The sequence below is a fragment of the Ovis aries genome, chromosome 2 (genome assembly GCF_016772045.2).
Source record: "Ovis aries strain OAR_USU_Benz2616 breed Rambouillet chromosome 2, ARS-UI_Ramb_v3.0, whole genome shotgun sequence".
Classification (NCBI taxonomy): Eukaryota; Metazoa; Chordata; class Mammalia; order Artiodactyla; family Bovidae; genus Ovis; species Ovis aries.
Window position 1 is genome coordinate 178,114,266 of NC_056055.1, and position 16,021 is coordinate 178,130,286.

The window sequence follows — 16,021 nt, forward strand, 5'->3', positions numbered from 1 at the left end:
AGAATTTCCCAACTGCCAGGGACCTTAGTGAACATTTAATCTTGAGCTTGTCAACTAGCTTTGATAATAGGCTCAATTTACTGTAATTGCATAAACTGTTTAGCCATCACTCAGATTAAAAATGTTTTAATCCGAATGCCTTTTGGATGAAGGCTTCCAGTATTCAGTTTGCCACAAGACTCAGCAATCCCCATTGATTAGAACTGACCTGATTCAGTGATACAATTATGTTACCTGTCTCACTGTTTTAAGTGTTTGATGTTGAGGTCCTTGGTTGGTCTGAGATGTGAACAATCTTTTCCAGCAATGGCTTTTTTTTTTTTTAACTGAAGTATTAGCATTCTTAGAAGAGATAGGGATGTGAGTGACAGACACTGGAAAGGATTGTGACAAGGAGAGGCTGGTGGATGTGGTGGTACCAGTAAGTCTCAGTGAAGGACTGAGGTGGTGGCCCTCGACAAGCCATCTCATGAAGCAGCTGAGGCATCCCTTGTTTTGAAAGCCTGATTTTGTGCAGTAACTCCATTTACAGATGAGGAAACTTGAGGCATAACCAGAGTAAGTAACTTCCTCGAGATTGTGTGGGTAATAAGGACCAGAGTCCAGGCCCCTTAACTCTCAATCCAGTGTATTCCCATAATACATACTACCTCTGAAATAGTTATACCAGTATAATAGCATTTTACATGATAAAATCAAATTTCAATAGTTTTGAACAATAATCTAATAGTAATATCAGTATACATCAAGCTTCTAAGCAACCAGCATTTTCCTAACTTTCCTTTAGCCTGGAGCTGGTAATGGTTTTGCTCTAAGTGCATAAAGTGACCATACTCCATATCTACTCCATAGCAGCGAATCCAGAATCTCGTTCAGCCCCAAACACAGGGGAAACTTGTTAGGAGTGCTGTGTGTGGATCCTCCAGGGAAGTTGTGGCTTGGGATCATTAAGATCCACAGGACCCTTTTAGACCAGTATACCACATTGCTCAGTATATTTTCCCCACACATCCAGCTGTAATGTCTTACTTTGTTTACAGCTGAGAGTGGCATGCAGATTATGAATAAAACCGGCTATTTCCTTGAACCCAAAGACCACTGTACTTGCTTACATGAGACGAAATGTAGTCAAATCTTTGGCATTGTTTACTTCTTCATAACAATTATACAACATATTCCCTTTTTTTTTGCTTCAAAAGACACAACCCTGTATTTTATTTTTAGTGAGGTCCTCCTCTTGAGACCTGAGAGGTACAAGGGAGTCAGAGAAAAAGAAGGGTTGTGCGTGAGGGCAGATGGTCCAGCCCTTATAGGGAGCCATGATCTCGGAGGCTGGCATCTAAACAGAAAAATTCTTTAGTTTCTATCGCCTTTCCTGGGAGGCATAGTGTAGTTCCCGTCTCTGTTACTGACAGAGTCAGCATTAATGGTCCTTTTACCCAGCCTCAAAATGTCCTATGTGCCTTTATGTCAGTGGGTTCTCATTGTGAGCCCAGAGGAAGAAAAGACAGTCAGCTGACACTCTCTGCTCAGGTCTCACTGTAGTAGTCAGGAAAATTGTTGTTTTTCTCTCTCTCTTTCCATCTTTCCAGTCTGGTTGACTTATGTGTATGCACATGGGTACACACATGGTTTTGATTACAGTTTCTTGGGGTGAGAGCTGTCTGGCATCATGTACCATCCACAGCTTGAGTGAAGAAAGGAAGAATGTTAGAACAACACAGAATATTCTTTAATGTCTACAGATTTGCTCTGCAGCTCATGTCTATTGGTCAGTGATGATAAGACCTGCATCACATTCCTAAAGCCCTTTGTTTTCCCCTCTTCTGTGTACTGATCTAGATAAGCCAGGAGTGATAAATGGTTCTCAAGGTCAATAAATTGTGTTCCTGCTAATGAACTTTTACTGCCTTAAGTAATAGTAATGGCCATGGAAATTTGGGCACTGGTACAGAAACTCATTATAGAATATATTGATTTTTTTCCCTTCTTTTTTTTTAAAAAAATTCATCTGAAGAGATCTTTTCAAGTTATTTTCAGTTTTGCTGCTAAAAACAGTTGCTGGTATTCCTTACAAGTTTCCTTTCTCCTTGCAAATCCACACTCATATGCTTCTGTCTCCACCCCTCCCCCTGCAAGTGAGAAAGAATGATTGTGTTTTCCCACCCAATAGGTACTATTAATATTTATTTACCTCACAGTCAAGTTTTATTAATTGCTTAATTAGCAGTAGTGAAAACAATTAGTGTTTGGGAGCAGGGAGTGTTATATACATGCTAAGAGCAAAAATTAGCATAAGTGAAACACAGAGGTTGAATTCTAAATAAAGACAACAAATCTAGCCTTTTAATTTGAGCAGTGCCTAGGCCTCCAAAAGAGCCTCTGCCAAGTGGCATGCATGTTTACGTGTGCACACACCCACTGTGCCTAACTTACAGCCACTGCCTTCCTAGAGCTTGTACCTGGGTGCCTTGCTCTGACATGACATTCCTTTGCTCCGCTCTTCATTAGAGGCAGCAATCAGTTGAAAACATCCTAAGCATAGGCTTCCTACTTCCCTAAAAAGGGGAGTATAGTATAAGCTGTGCATTGAGCTATTATACCGTGCCCTGTCTCTTTGCCTTCTGTAAATGGATTGGATAAGCCTGGAAATGATGAGGCTCCTCAGATAAAGCCTTGGAAGATACTAATAGATCTCTCTCTAGCTGCACACTCAGGTTGCCACATGGTTATGTATGGCACACACCTACTAACCTCTGTGACTCTGGGGAGCAGAGCTGTGGACTGGCACTTTGTCTTATTTGCAGAGCCTTAAGTAAGATCTTAGTTGCCCAACCTGTAGTTGCCCCACATCAGAATATGTAGATGGATAAACTAGTAGTATATCCCACCATCACTAGAGAGTAAAAGAATTCACCATAATCCTCCCCTTTAACAACATAATCACGCAAGTTTACTAAGCTCCCACTACTCTGTGGGGTACTGTACTAGATGATGAAAGAAAAAGTGTCAGACAATATGCTCAAGCTGGGGTTTCTGTATCTTCTTAACGCTTTTTGAGGAACATGTTACCTAATTGACAACATTAAGTCCAAAGCATGAAAGAAAACACAAAGCAGTATGTGACATTAACTAAATGTCACAGAAGAAGCATTGAGGGCTTACTGGAGTTCACAAAAGGGAGCAGATAAAAGTGGAGGATGCCAGATTAAAGCATCAGGAAGGAGACCGAATTTGAGCTGGATGTCACCCAAAGAGCCAGACTTGGACTGGAAGAATGAGGAGGTGGATGAGAAGCCAGAGGGAGGTGAGGCAGGAAGGATGGTGTCAGAATGCATGGCTCTTTCGAGAACAAGCAGACCCTTGTTCTTCACATGGTAAGAGCAGAAGCCTATTTAAAAAAAAAATCATGAAATAGTGTAAGATAAAGTTTGAAATACAGAAAAGGGTCAGCTTTTGAAGAACCTTGCCTTGGGGCTTTATTCTACCTGGTCTTTCTTGAACCTCACCAGAGGATGTAGACAAGTCACTACAAGTATCTTTATTGTAAGTTTGTTTGGAGAGAAGCTCCTTGGTGGGGTTCCAGAGAATCCTAAAGCTCCGTTTTCTCAGCTCCCCTCATGAAAGCTGGGGGAGAGTTCTCGATGGCGTTTTAACTATTATTCAAAAGAGCTGCTCTAAGGGGATGCCGAGGTACGGTTCTTCCACTTCTTCCCTAGCACTAAGACCAGAACACCCCCAAACGAAATGAAAGTCCACTAATGTAGAGGGTGGGAAAGTTCCAAGTGGCCTTGTAAGCCTTCGCTTCGCAGTTGCTTCACTCCATCTAAATGCATCACTGATTCGATTAGCAACCGCATTGAGAGTTTCAGCTCGTTTCCACAAATGACAGCGAGGGGCTCCGTCAAAAGTGATAGTTTCTTTAGTTCATCAAATCTCTATTCACTGCAAAAACATTACTGTCCTTGTGGCTTGTGCTTGATGATTGCTTTTATGAAGACCGTGAAAGGCCAAATATATAGGTGGAAGCTTAAATTGACTTTATATCGCTGAGATTTACCATCTTTAAAAATAGCATGCTAGATTAATGCATTTCTGATTTCAAGGTGCTGTTTTGTTGTTGTTGATTTTTTTTTATATTGGCTTTCCTGAACATAATAATTCTATCAGACAGTGGGCTGTGGAAGAAAATATTATGTGTGATTTATTTCTGGGAGTTTGAAGACTAAAAATACTATTTTTTACTAATGCATCTGAAATAGCAGATGAAATATGGTTATAATATGCAAAGCTATCTTTCAATTATAGACTTTATTTTTTCCTTTCAATGTGTTTTTTGCAGGATCTCAGGGAGGAATGTGTAAAGTTGAAAACAAGAGTGTTTGATTTGGAACAACAGAATCGAACGCTAAGCATCCTTTTCCAACAGCGAGTCAGACCAACTTCTGATCTCCTCCAGGTATGTGTTTTTGTGGAAAACAGTCTTCGCTACTAAAATGCTATTGACAAGAAGTGACTTAAGTTCAAAAGTTACCACTGTCTTCATGGGCAAGACATACTGCCTCAGAACATCCATTTTCTCACCTCTCAAGGGGTGTCATTAAAATTGAACATCTCTTAAATTTCTGACTCGTTAAGAAATGCATCAACAAACAATAAACAGGTAAAAGGAAACAATCAGAGTATCATCTGGTTAACTCAATGAAACTGGGAAATGGAGTCAGAAAATAATTGATGGCTTTGGGAACCAGTATTAGTACGTTTGCACTCCATGATGAGCAAGGCAGAGTTTTATGTAATGGCCAGAGAGCATTTCTTTATTTCGAACACTCTGTAATAAAAAGAAAAAAAAAACAGCTGAGGTTTGTTGTGCTTTCATATCTCTCTCTATGCAGCCTGCCTCCTCACAAGCTAAGACTTCCTCCACTCTGCCTCAGTATTTTACAGGTTCTCTTTGTCTAGGTGTTCTCACTGAACTCTTTCAGTTGCTTTTATAACAGGCAAAGTCATGGAAAGTCAGACCATTTGAATCATTTTGAAGCTGTCCCTGAGAAAGCGCTAGAAAATATATCTGAGTGCAGGAAGACACGTGGATTGGCAGAGGGGTCTAGAAAGCTGATATTTGCCATTGCCTATATTTTTTTAAAAATCCTCTTAATGTGCGTATTTGCTCAAACAAGCTCCAATGAGCCTTGCTCAGAGCCCTTTTGAGACCAAGCTGGCATAGAGTATGTGGGGTTTCACAGGGGCAGTGTACGGTGTGTGAAGGATAAACCCCAGCTGCCTGATATAATTGGCTAAAGGGAAGAAGAAAGAGATATGCTCTAGACTAGCCTGTCCAGTCGGAAAAGGCGATGGCACCCCACTCCAGTGCTCTTGCCTGGAAAATCCCATGGACGGAGGAGCCTGGTGGGCTGCAGTCCATGGGGTCGCTAAGAGTCAGACACAGCTGAGCCACTTCACTTTCACTTTTCACTTTCATGCACTGGAGAAGGAAATGGCAACCCCCTCTGGTGTTCTTGCCTGAAGAATCCCAGGGATGGGGGAGCCTGGTGGGCTGCCGGCGATGGGGTCACACAGAATCAGACATGACTGAAGTGACTTAGCAGCAGCCTGTCCAGTACTGTAGCCACTAGCCAAATGGCGCTATTGAAATTTTAAATTAAGTTTCTATGTCAAACTCATCAGATTGCAAGTGTTGAAAAACCACACATGACCAGCAGCTACAATATTAGATAGTGTGTATATAGAACATTTCTGTCATCTAGAAAGTTCAGCATGTTTCCAGATGGTTGAGACGGTGTTGCTAATTTACCCTCTGAACTTTGACATAAACATCTTCGCCTGACTCCTCAGGGAAATAATGAGAAATTGTAGTTCATGTCAGAGATAGAAAGATGTTTGGTAAAGCCTCTCTTCAAAATGTAATCCCTCACACACACAAATGAAAAGAGCTCTCTGAATTGTAAAATAGATCTCATCTCTTAAATTAATTTTCTCTCTGCTTTATCTGTTAGTGCTTAATTCATAATTTATTGGTCACAAATTGTGTGGAAAAAAATCATCTCCCTCTATTCTGTTTCCTGATCCCAGCCACAATAAATGTTGGTCAGAGAGAATCTTGGATCTGTAAAAAGTTGTATCTCATTTGCTCTCTTACAATCAAGATCCAATATTGTAATTACTTTTAACAGCTGTTGCATGTTCATGAGCTTTTCCGTTTTGCCTTTTTTAACTTGAAGCTTTTCTGGAATAACTTTTAAGGATCTCTAGTCCCTGCTTATGAAGCATGATGGTTTATTTTCACAGTAGGCACATGTGCCATAGATATGTAAGCTGTTTCATTAGCTGTCACAAATTTCTTAAATACACATCCAAATGGCAGAGGATGGTGTTTGTTCTAACAATTGAACTCAGTATTTATTCATTGGGTGTCTTCTGTCAACACACTATTTCTCCCCAAATAGATCTCCTTTCCAGGAGCCATTCTAATTTAAATGAATTTTGTAAAAGATGGGCTTTTACAAAAAATTTTACAAAATATATTATTTTGTAATATAAAATTTTTTTACAAAAAATATTAGCAGTTCTGAGAGGTAGAATAATAAGAGTGATGTCTGCCTTCTAACACGTAAGAACTCGCAATCATAGACAAAGTTGCTGGCTTTTCAGGTGGTCTGTTCTCATGTGACCTGTGATTTTTTTTTTTCTTTCTGATGGCATAAATGCATATCATGAAGCACGGGCTAAAGTAGAAGCAATTTGAGTTTGCTTTGCATTGCACCCATGGAAGCTCTGTAATTATTTGTTGATTAAAATAAATGACCCAGATTCATTCTGTAAGCTGGATAGTTACTTTACATACATCACTTCATGGGAAATAGATGGGGAAACAGTGGAAACAGTGGCAGACTTTATTTTGGGGGGCTCCAAAATCACTGCAGATGGTGATTGCAGCCATGAAATTAAAAGACACTTACTCCTTGGAAGGAAAGTTATGACCAACCTAGATAGCATATTCAAAAGCAGAGACATTACTTTGCCAACAAAGGTCCATCTAGTCAAGGCTATGGTTTTTCCAGTGGTCATGTATGGATGTGAGAGTTGGACTGTGAAGAAAACTGAGAGCCAAAGAATTGATGCTTTTGAACTGTGGTGTTGGAGAAGACTCTTGAGAGTCCCTTGGACTGCAAGGAGACCCAACCAGTCCATTTTAAAGGAGATCAGCCCTGGGTGTTCACTGGAAGGACTGACGCTAAAGCTGAAACTCCAATACTTTGACCCCCTCATGCGAAGAGTTGACTCATTGGAAAAGACTCTGATGCTGGGAGGGATTAGGGGCAGGAGGAGAAGGGGACGACAGAGGATGAGATGGCTGGATGGCATCACCGACTCGATGGACATGAGTTTGAGTGAACTCCAGGAATTAGTGATACACAGGGAGGCCTGGCATGCTATGATTCATGGGGTCACAAAGAGTCAGACATGACTGAGCGACTGAACTGAACTGAACTGAAGGGAGGTTTACACCCCTATCTCTTCTGAATGTTTCCTGTCTGTTTGGATGCTTTGGAACTATGCAACCATGCTGGTCCAGCCCGGTCTGTTGGAGGGCATGGCTGGTGAGTGCAGCAAATCCATCAGAATGCCTAGTCCTGAGTATGATAGATGTTTTAGGTTCTGCCCATGGACTACAGGTTCAATACAATTTTTCATCCTATCTTAAAAAACTGCATTAATTGTCATCTGCTGAATACAGCCTAATGATTCTGTACAATCTAAGTAGCTACCTAAAGAGAGACACAGAAAGAAGATTGTTGAACACATTGTGAGTTTAGTAGATATATTTTAAGTAGTGAAAAAGAAAATAATTTATAAAAATATTTAATTCTTTGTCCCTCAAAAATATAGAATGAAAGGGTTACCTGGATATTATTTAGCATATTCTGATATAGGAGGAATAAAAAGGGTTAGTTCTAAGGGTTAATTATCAGATTCTCGGAAACTTACAAAGAGAACCAGGTCAGTGATGGGAAAGAAAAGAAGCCTAACCTGAAATTTAAATCTTAAGAATGGCCATAAACTTCTCTATTGGTTCCAGTTTCCAGTAAAGCATCTCTAGGACTATGGACCGTAACAAATCAGATTAAGAAGTTCCTTTATATTAAAAGAATTTTCTAAATTCTAATGAATTAAGAAACTGGTATAGCAAATAAAATCCAAAAGTAACATTCTTAATGGAATTGGAGTCTCTAACTTTATTCAGACTTACTGGTCAGATTAAATAATGCTCACCTTTGCCACTTACAAATCACATTAAATAACACTCTCAATTTACTGAACTAGCAGAGAGCTCTCTACCAAGAACACTTACTTCTCCGACCAGTTGAGTTATGAATGAGTTATGTTTGTAACTCATTCTCATATGACTATCATTTGTCTTGGTAATTATATGATTTTAAGTACATTATAAACCAATGAAATATGGTGCAAAAAGAACTGTTTCTATGAAACAAAGTTGAATGCTTCAAAAGCATGTAAAGGCATATCTCTAAAAGAGTGGGATCAAACAATATTTGTGTCTAATGCAAAAACAAAAAAAATTGTGGGAGATGGGGAGTTATATTAAATGTAGGGGCATGCTGCATGGAAGTTGCTTCTCAAGTGGTTTTAAGTTCTTGTTCCACTGTTAAGAGAAACAAAACCTAGCATGTGTTTGATGCCAAAAAAGACATTGGAAGATCTAATAATAGGGTCCCTGGAAAAGAAGCAGCCTTGGCCCTATTTTAAAAAGAATGTTATTTAACAAGCACATAATGCTTGTGATGTCAGGTACTGTTCTCCAGCCTTTACAGTGTTCATCAGTGTACTCTCCATTATGGTCCTGTGAGGTAGGACCTGTGTCTGTACCCATCTTCCGGACAGGGACACTTAGGCACAAAGAGCCTGTGTCACCCAGTGGTAAGTGACAGAGTGGAGATTTTAGTCCATGGTCTGGGTCCAGGTGCGCCCTTTCACTTCCCATCTGTGCTCCCTTTGCACGGAACACAAATGGGCATGAGGATCATTTTCTGATTCTGTACTCTGACATTTTGATTAACCAGCCCACTTGTGATCAAATCAGCTCAGGGGCTTCTGCAGTGTAATCACAGTAAGGAGCCTACCATGTTTACACATTTCTGAAAGCCTCTTGCTTTGTGGCATCCACAACTTTCCCCTCTCTTGTGTATTCTGCCCTGTCTTCTTTTGGACACCTGTGTTATCGTTACATTGATAGGACATTATTCACATGTTTTCTGCCTAACACAGTTTTTTTTTTTTCTTTTCCTTTTTATCTGATATTTCAAAGGGTCCTATACTCATATCTTTGGACCAAAATAGAAAGCAAAGAATGTTATAGTGTAGATTATTCTCACAAACAGTTGAGAATCTGACAGTTTAGAACCACGGTGTAAAAATTTGCTGTCACTTCTGAGAGTATTGACTTCTTTTTGCTAATGTTTTGTTTTATATTATTATTTCAGATGAGATGAGACAATTTTTAAGTTCTTCTCGTGCTTCTGATGTATTTTTCCTTCCCTGAATTTATTTTCAGAGTGTAAATCTCTCCAAGAGTCTTATTTGACAGGACACTACACAACACACTCACCTCTCCACCTGTCCTTAAGCAATGAACCCTGCTTTCTGAGAACCACTCTAACTCCCCTGCCATTCAGGGGCCGTCCAGAGTCATGGTGGTCCTCACTGAACTTCTCCTCTGCTGGAGCTTCCATAGTATTGGTAATCTATACCACAGAATAAGCAGTTCATTCATTGTCCTGTATGCAGTTACAGAATCCTAGTCTCATGGTACTGATGGTGGAGGTCACACAGTGGAGCCTCCATAACTCAGGATGTCATGTTAACTTTTATTTCACCTAAATAGAAATTTCCTTGAGGGTAGCAGCTATGCTGAATGTAGCATTTTATCCATCCACAATATCGTTCATAGTACATATTCAGTGTATGTTTTGATGGCTTAACCTTAATTCAGTATTTTTAATGGAATTTAATTTTGTGTATGTTGGGAGTGGTGTTTCTTTTTGTTTGTTTTTTTGTATGCAACAATCTAATTGCCTTTATTCTTCTAGTTTAACTGAGGTATAACTGACATATAACACTGTATATGTTTAAGGTATACACTATAATGATTTGATATATGTACATATTACAAAACGGACGTTACAATAAATCTAGTTAACATGTCACTATGTACAGATTTTTTTTTCTAGTAATGATGGTTTTTAAGATTTCCTAGTAGATTTCAAATATGCAGTATAGTATTATTAACTGTGGTCACCATGCTGTACATTACATCTTCAGAACCTATTGACCTTAATAACTGGAAGTTGGTACCTTTTTATCCCCTTTATCAGTTTCTGCAACTCCCTATCCCCCATGAATCTGTTCTCTCAATGAGTTAGTTTTTTATTTAATTCTACATATAAGTGAGATCATGCAATTTTTACTGTCTGTCCAAATTATTTCACTTAGTATAATGTCCTCCCGGTCCATCCATATCATCATAAATAGCAAGATTTAATAATTTTTATGGCTGAATAGTGTTCTATTATCTATATATATATATATTTATAAATATATCTCTAAAAATATATAAATATATGTTATGAATCAAAAATATACGTACCATATATAACACATTTTCTCTATCAATTTATCCATCTGTGAAAACAGGTTTACGCCCTTTGGCTGTTTCCCCATTTTGGCTTTTATAAATAATGCTAAAGTTAACATGATGTACAGATAATTGCTTCTTTGGTATAGTCCTTTCATTTCTCTTGAGTGTATGCCCTTAACTGGAATGGTTAGATTATATGGTAGTTCTGTTTGTAATTATTTGAATCATATCCATACTGTTCTCCATTGTGGCTATACCAATTTACACTCCTACTAACAGTGTACAGGGTTCTTTTTTTCTCCACAACCTTAACAGCACTGTTATCTCTTATTTTTTGATAGTTGATTCTAACAGGGGAAAAGTGATAACCCATATGATTTTGATTTGCATTTAACTAATGATTTGCGATGTTGAGTACCTTTCTGTGTACCTGTTGGTTCTTTGAATATTTTCTTTGAAAAAAGACGTATCCTTTGCCCACTTTTTAATTGGCTTTGATATTTTGCTTTTGGATTATATAAGTTCCTTTTTTGCTTTAGATACTAACCCCTTACCAGATATGTGACTTGCAAATATTTTCTCCCATTCTGTAGTTTGTCTTTTTATTTTGTTGATGGTTTCCTTTGCAGTGCAGAAGCTCTTAAGTTTGACATAGTCCTACTTATTTAGTTTTGATTTTGTTGCTTGAACTTTAGGTGTCATGTCCAAGAAATCATTGCCAAGACCAATATCCAGGAGGTTTTTTTTTTTTTTCCTATATGATTTATTCTAGGAATTTTGTAGTTTCAGGTCTTATATTTAAGTCTTAATTCATTTGAGTTAATTTTTATGAATGATATAAGATAGGGGTTTAGTTTAATTCTTTTAAATGTGAATATCCAGTTTTCCCATCACCATTCATTGAAGAGCTTGTCATTTCTCCATTGAGCATTTTTGGCTCCCTTGTCAGATATTAGTGACCATATCATGCACGGATTTATTTCAGTATTCTTGATTCTATACCATTGCTCTGTGTGTCTGTTTTTATGCCAGTACCATACTGTTTTGATTTCCATTGCTTTATAATGTAATTTAAAATCAGGAAGTGTTATTCTTCTAGCTCTGTTCTTCTTTCTCAGGATTCCTTTGCCAATTAAGCATCTTTTGTGATTCCAAACAAATTTTAGGATTTGTTTTCTATTTCTTAAAAAAAAAAAAAAGCCACTGGAATCCTGATAAGGACTGCATTGAATCAATATATGACTTAAGTAGTATGGACATTTTAATGGTATTAATTTCTCCAATCTATGAACTCAAGATATCTTTCCACTAATTTGTGTCATCTTCAGTTTCTTTCATTAGTGTCTTATAGTTTTCATTGTAGAAATATTACATCTCCTTGGTAAGATTTATTCCTAAGTATTTTATTCTTTTCAATACTATTGTAAATGGGATTTTTTTTGCTTATTTTTCAAATAATTAGTTATTAGTATATTGAAATGCTATTGACTTTCTGTATGTTGATTTTGCATTCTATAACTTTATTCAATTCATGATTATATCTAAAAGATTGTTATGCAGTTTTTAGGTTTTATAGATATGGAATACCACTGAGTATGATACTAGCTGTGGGTTTATCATATATGATGTTTCTATGTTGAGTTATATCCATTCTATATACAAGATGTTGAGTTTTTTTATGAATGAATGTTGAATTTTATAAAATTCTTTTTCTGCATCTATTGAGATGATCATAGGGTTTTAAAAATTCTATTATTAGGATATATCACTCTTAATGATTTGCATATGTTTAACCATCCTTGCATCCGAGGGATGAATCCTAATTGATTTTGGTGCATGACCTTTTTAATGAGCTGTTGAAATCAGTTTGCTAGTACTTTGTTCAGAATTTTTACATGTATATACATCAGGGATATTGACCTGTAGTTTAGTTTTCTTGTAATGTCCTTATCTGGCTTTGGTATCAGGGTGATACTGGCCTCATAAAATGAATTTTGGAGAGTTCCCTCCTCTTCAGTCTTTTGGAAGAGTGTGAGAAGATTTGGCACCAGTTCTTAACTCTTTGGTAGAAATTTACAAATGACTATGAGGTCCTAGGCATTTCTTTATTCGGAGGTTTATGTTTACTGATTCAGTCACATTACTCATTCTTTGTCTCTTCAGATTTTTTGTTTCTTCATGATTCATTCTTGGTAGCTTGGTTGTTTCTAGGAATTTTTCAATTTATTCTAGGTTGTCCAATTTGTTTGTATATCATTGTTCAAAGTAGTCTCTTATGATCTTTTGCATTTCTAATATATCAGTTGTAATGTCTTCTCTTTTGTTTATGATTTTATTTGCTTGAGTCATCTCTCTTTTTTTCTTGGCTAGCCTAGCTACGGGTTGATCTGTTTTTTAAAAAAAAGCTCTTAGTTGGATAATCTTTATTATTCTTTTGTTAATCTTTTCTATTTTTTTTTCTCCTCTATTTTTTATTTCCCTCTTCTGCTACTCTTGGGCCTCATTTGTTCTTTATTTTTCTAGTTTCTTAAGCTACAAAGTTATTTATTTGAGAGCTTTCTTTTGTCTGATGTATGTGTTTATCAGTATAAACTTCCCTCTTAGAATTTCTTTTACTGCATCTCATATTTTTTATGTCATGTTTCTGTTTTTGTTCCAAGATACTTTTTTCTCTTTTCAGTTCTTTGGTTCATTGGTTGTTCAGAAATCTGTTTTGTTTTGTTTTTATTTTAATTTATGCATTTGTGAGGTTTTTTTTTTTTAATTGTTGTTGTTTGTTTGTTTTTTCCTGTCTTTGGTCTCTAGTTTCATATCATTGCTTTTGGAAAACATTTAGTGTGATATCAGTGTTTTAAATTTACTGACTCATTTTATGTTCCAACATGTGATCTATCCTAGAAATTGATCTTTCCAGTTGAGAAGAATGTGTATTTTGGTATTGTTAAATGGAATGTTCTCTATGTGTCTTGTTAGGTCTGTATTATTCACATTTACTGTTTCCATATGGATTCTCTGCAGGATGACCTATCCACTGTTGAAAGTAAGATATTAAAGTCTCCAGCTATTACTGTATTGCTGTTTATTTTTCCTTTTACTCCTTTTAGTATTTGCTTCATATATTTAGATGCTTCAATACCATGTGCATAAATACTTATAATTGTCATATATTGTTGATTGATTGACTGCTTTATGATTATTTTATGACCTGCTTAGTCTCTTCTGGACATTTGTAGTTTCAACTCTGTTTTGTCTGATATAAGTATAGTTAACCCGGCTTTCTTACCATTTGCTTGAAATATCTTATTATATCCCTTCACTTTCAGTATGTGTGTAGTTATAGCTAAGTTTCTTGTAAACAGCATACTAATTTTTTTTTTTTAATTTTCATTGTATGTCTTTGGATTGGAGAATTTAATCCAGTTACATTTAAAGTAATTATTGGTAGGTGAGGATTTATTATCGCCATTTTGTTGATTGTTTTCTGATTATATTGTAAAACCTTTGTTCTTATCTTACTGATTAAATTTGTGATTTAATGACTTTTGTAGCAGTATGCTTTGTTTATCATAATCTTGTGTAACTACTACAGGTTTTTCCTTTGTAGTTATCATGAGACTTACATAAAATACATTTATAACATTCTACTTTAAGCTGATAACAGCTTAATTTCAATAGCATGCATAAAACTCTATACTTTTTCTTCTCCCTTCTCACATTTTAGGTTATAAGTGTTACAGTTCACATATTTTTGTATTGTGTATCCAATAATAAATTATTGTAGTTATGGTTATTTTTCATACTTTTTTTAAGAGCTTTAATCTAGAGTTGTAAGTGAACTATGCAACAGCATCACAATATTAGATAATCTAACTTTGTCTATGTATATACTGTTATATAACTTACAGTGAGTATTATACCTCCATTCATATACCTTTATTATGTTGGTGAGCATTATCTTATTTCCTCTGGAAGAACATCCTGTAGCTTTTTTTGTAAGGCAGGTTTAGTGGTGATCTTTATTAGCTTTTGTTTGTTCAGTAAAGTCTTTATTTCTCTCACTTTTGATATTCTTGATTGTGCATTTGCATATATGATCATCTCCTCCAGATTTTACTGGTTCATTACAGCAGAAGCAGTCCTTAACCGTAATGAATATATTGTTCCTCTTGAGTGTATCCCCTAAGCCCCATAGACTTTTATACTCTTTTGATTTTTTTTTGTTTGTTTTTGCTCAAATGACTGGATAATTTCAAAATGACCTATTTTCTAATTCTTTTGCTTGGTTGAGTCTGCTGTTGAAGTTATCTATTGAATTTTTCCATTTAGACAGCGTGTTCTTCAGTTACAGAATTTCTGTTTGGTTTTTCAGGATGGTTTCTGTTTCCTTGTTGAACTTCTCATTCTGTTTATGCATTATTTTCCAAATTTTATTTAGTTGCCTGTGTGACCTTATAGTTTACTAAACTTCTTTAAGAGGATTATTCAGAATGTTTTGTCAGACAGCATATAATAGATCTATTTCTTCAAGGTTAGTTATTAATATTAGAGCTTTATTAGTTTCTTTTGATGGCATCATGTTTACCTGATTCTTTGTGATCTTTGACTCTTTGCATTGGTATCTGTATATTTAAGAAAGTAGTTTCCTCTTATAGACTTTACAGATTCCGTTGGTCAGAGGGCTTCCCTGATAGCTCAGAGAGTAAAGAATCTGTGTGCAATGCAGGAGACCTGGGTTTGATCCCTGGGTCAGGAAGATCCCTTGGAGAAGGAAATGGCAGTCCACTCCAGTATTCTTGTCTGGAGAATTCCATGGATAGACCATACAGTCGCAAAGAGTCAGACATGACTGAGCGACTAACACTCTTTTCACTTTTAGTCAGAGGCAGTCCTTCATCTGCCAGTTCATCTTGAGATTCTGACAGGTCAGCTGGTAGCATCCTTGGACTAATGGAGCTTTCTATCAGGGTCTCTATTTGGATGAAGCCACTGCCTGAGCCCTGAGTTCAGGAGTGCCACTGATTGGGAATAGTTGACTAGAACTGCTGATTTGGTTCTTGCTCAAGTGCAGCTGTAGAATGGGCTGCATAGTTGCTTATAGTTTGGCATTATACTTAGTAGTTAAGAGGTATAGTAAAAATTGCTTCCTTACCTGGCCAAGGCTATGGAACAGCTGATATCTCTCACTGCCTGGGGAATCAAGGTCAGGCAAAACTATTCCCTGAGCTCCCTGGTCAGGCAGAGCCACTGAGTTGGTTCTGTGGATGGACAGAGCTATTGGCTGGCTTTTCTACTCAGGTGTCCCTGCAAGTGCAGCTAGAAGGTAGGGCACTCAGCCTTCCAGGT

The 16,021-nt window shown here is 36.9% G+C and overlaps 1 protein-coding gene across 28 annotated transcripts in view; it reads left to right on the forward strand.

Moving 5' to 3' along the window:
* The window catches only part of NCKAP5 (NCK associated protein 5), a 1,152,446-nt gene that overhangs the window by 938,436 nt on the left and 197,989 nt on the right, over nt 1-16,021 (forward strand). For all 28 annotated transcript variants that reach the window (XM_060410117.1, XM_060410132.1, XM_060410119.1 and 25 more), the window contains one exon: nt 4,343-4,459. In XM_060410117.1, coding sequence (XP_060266100.1) covers nt 4,343-4,459 — 117 coding nt within the window. The remainder of the gene's footprint in view (nt 1-4,342; nt 4,460-16,021) is intronic.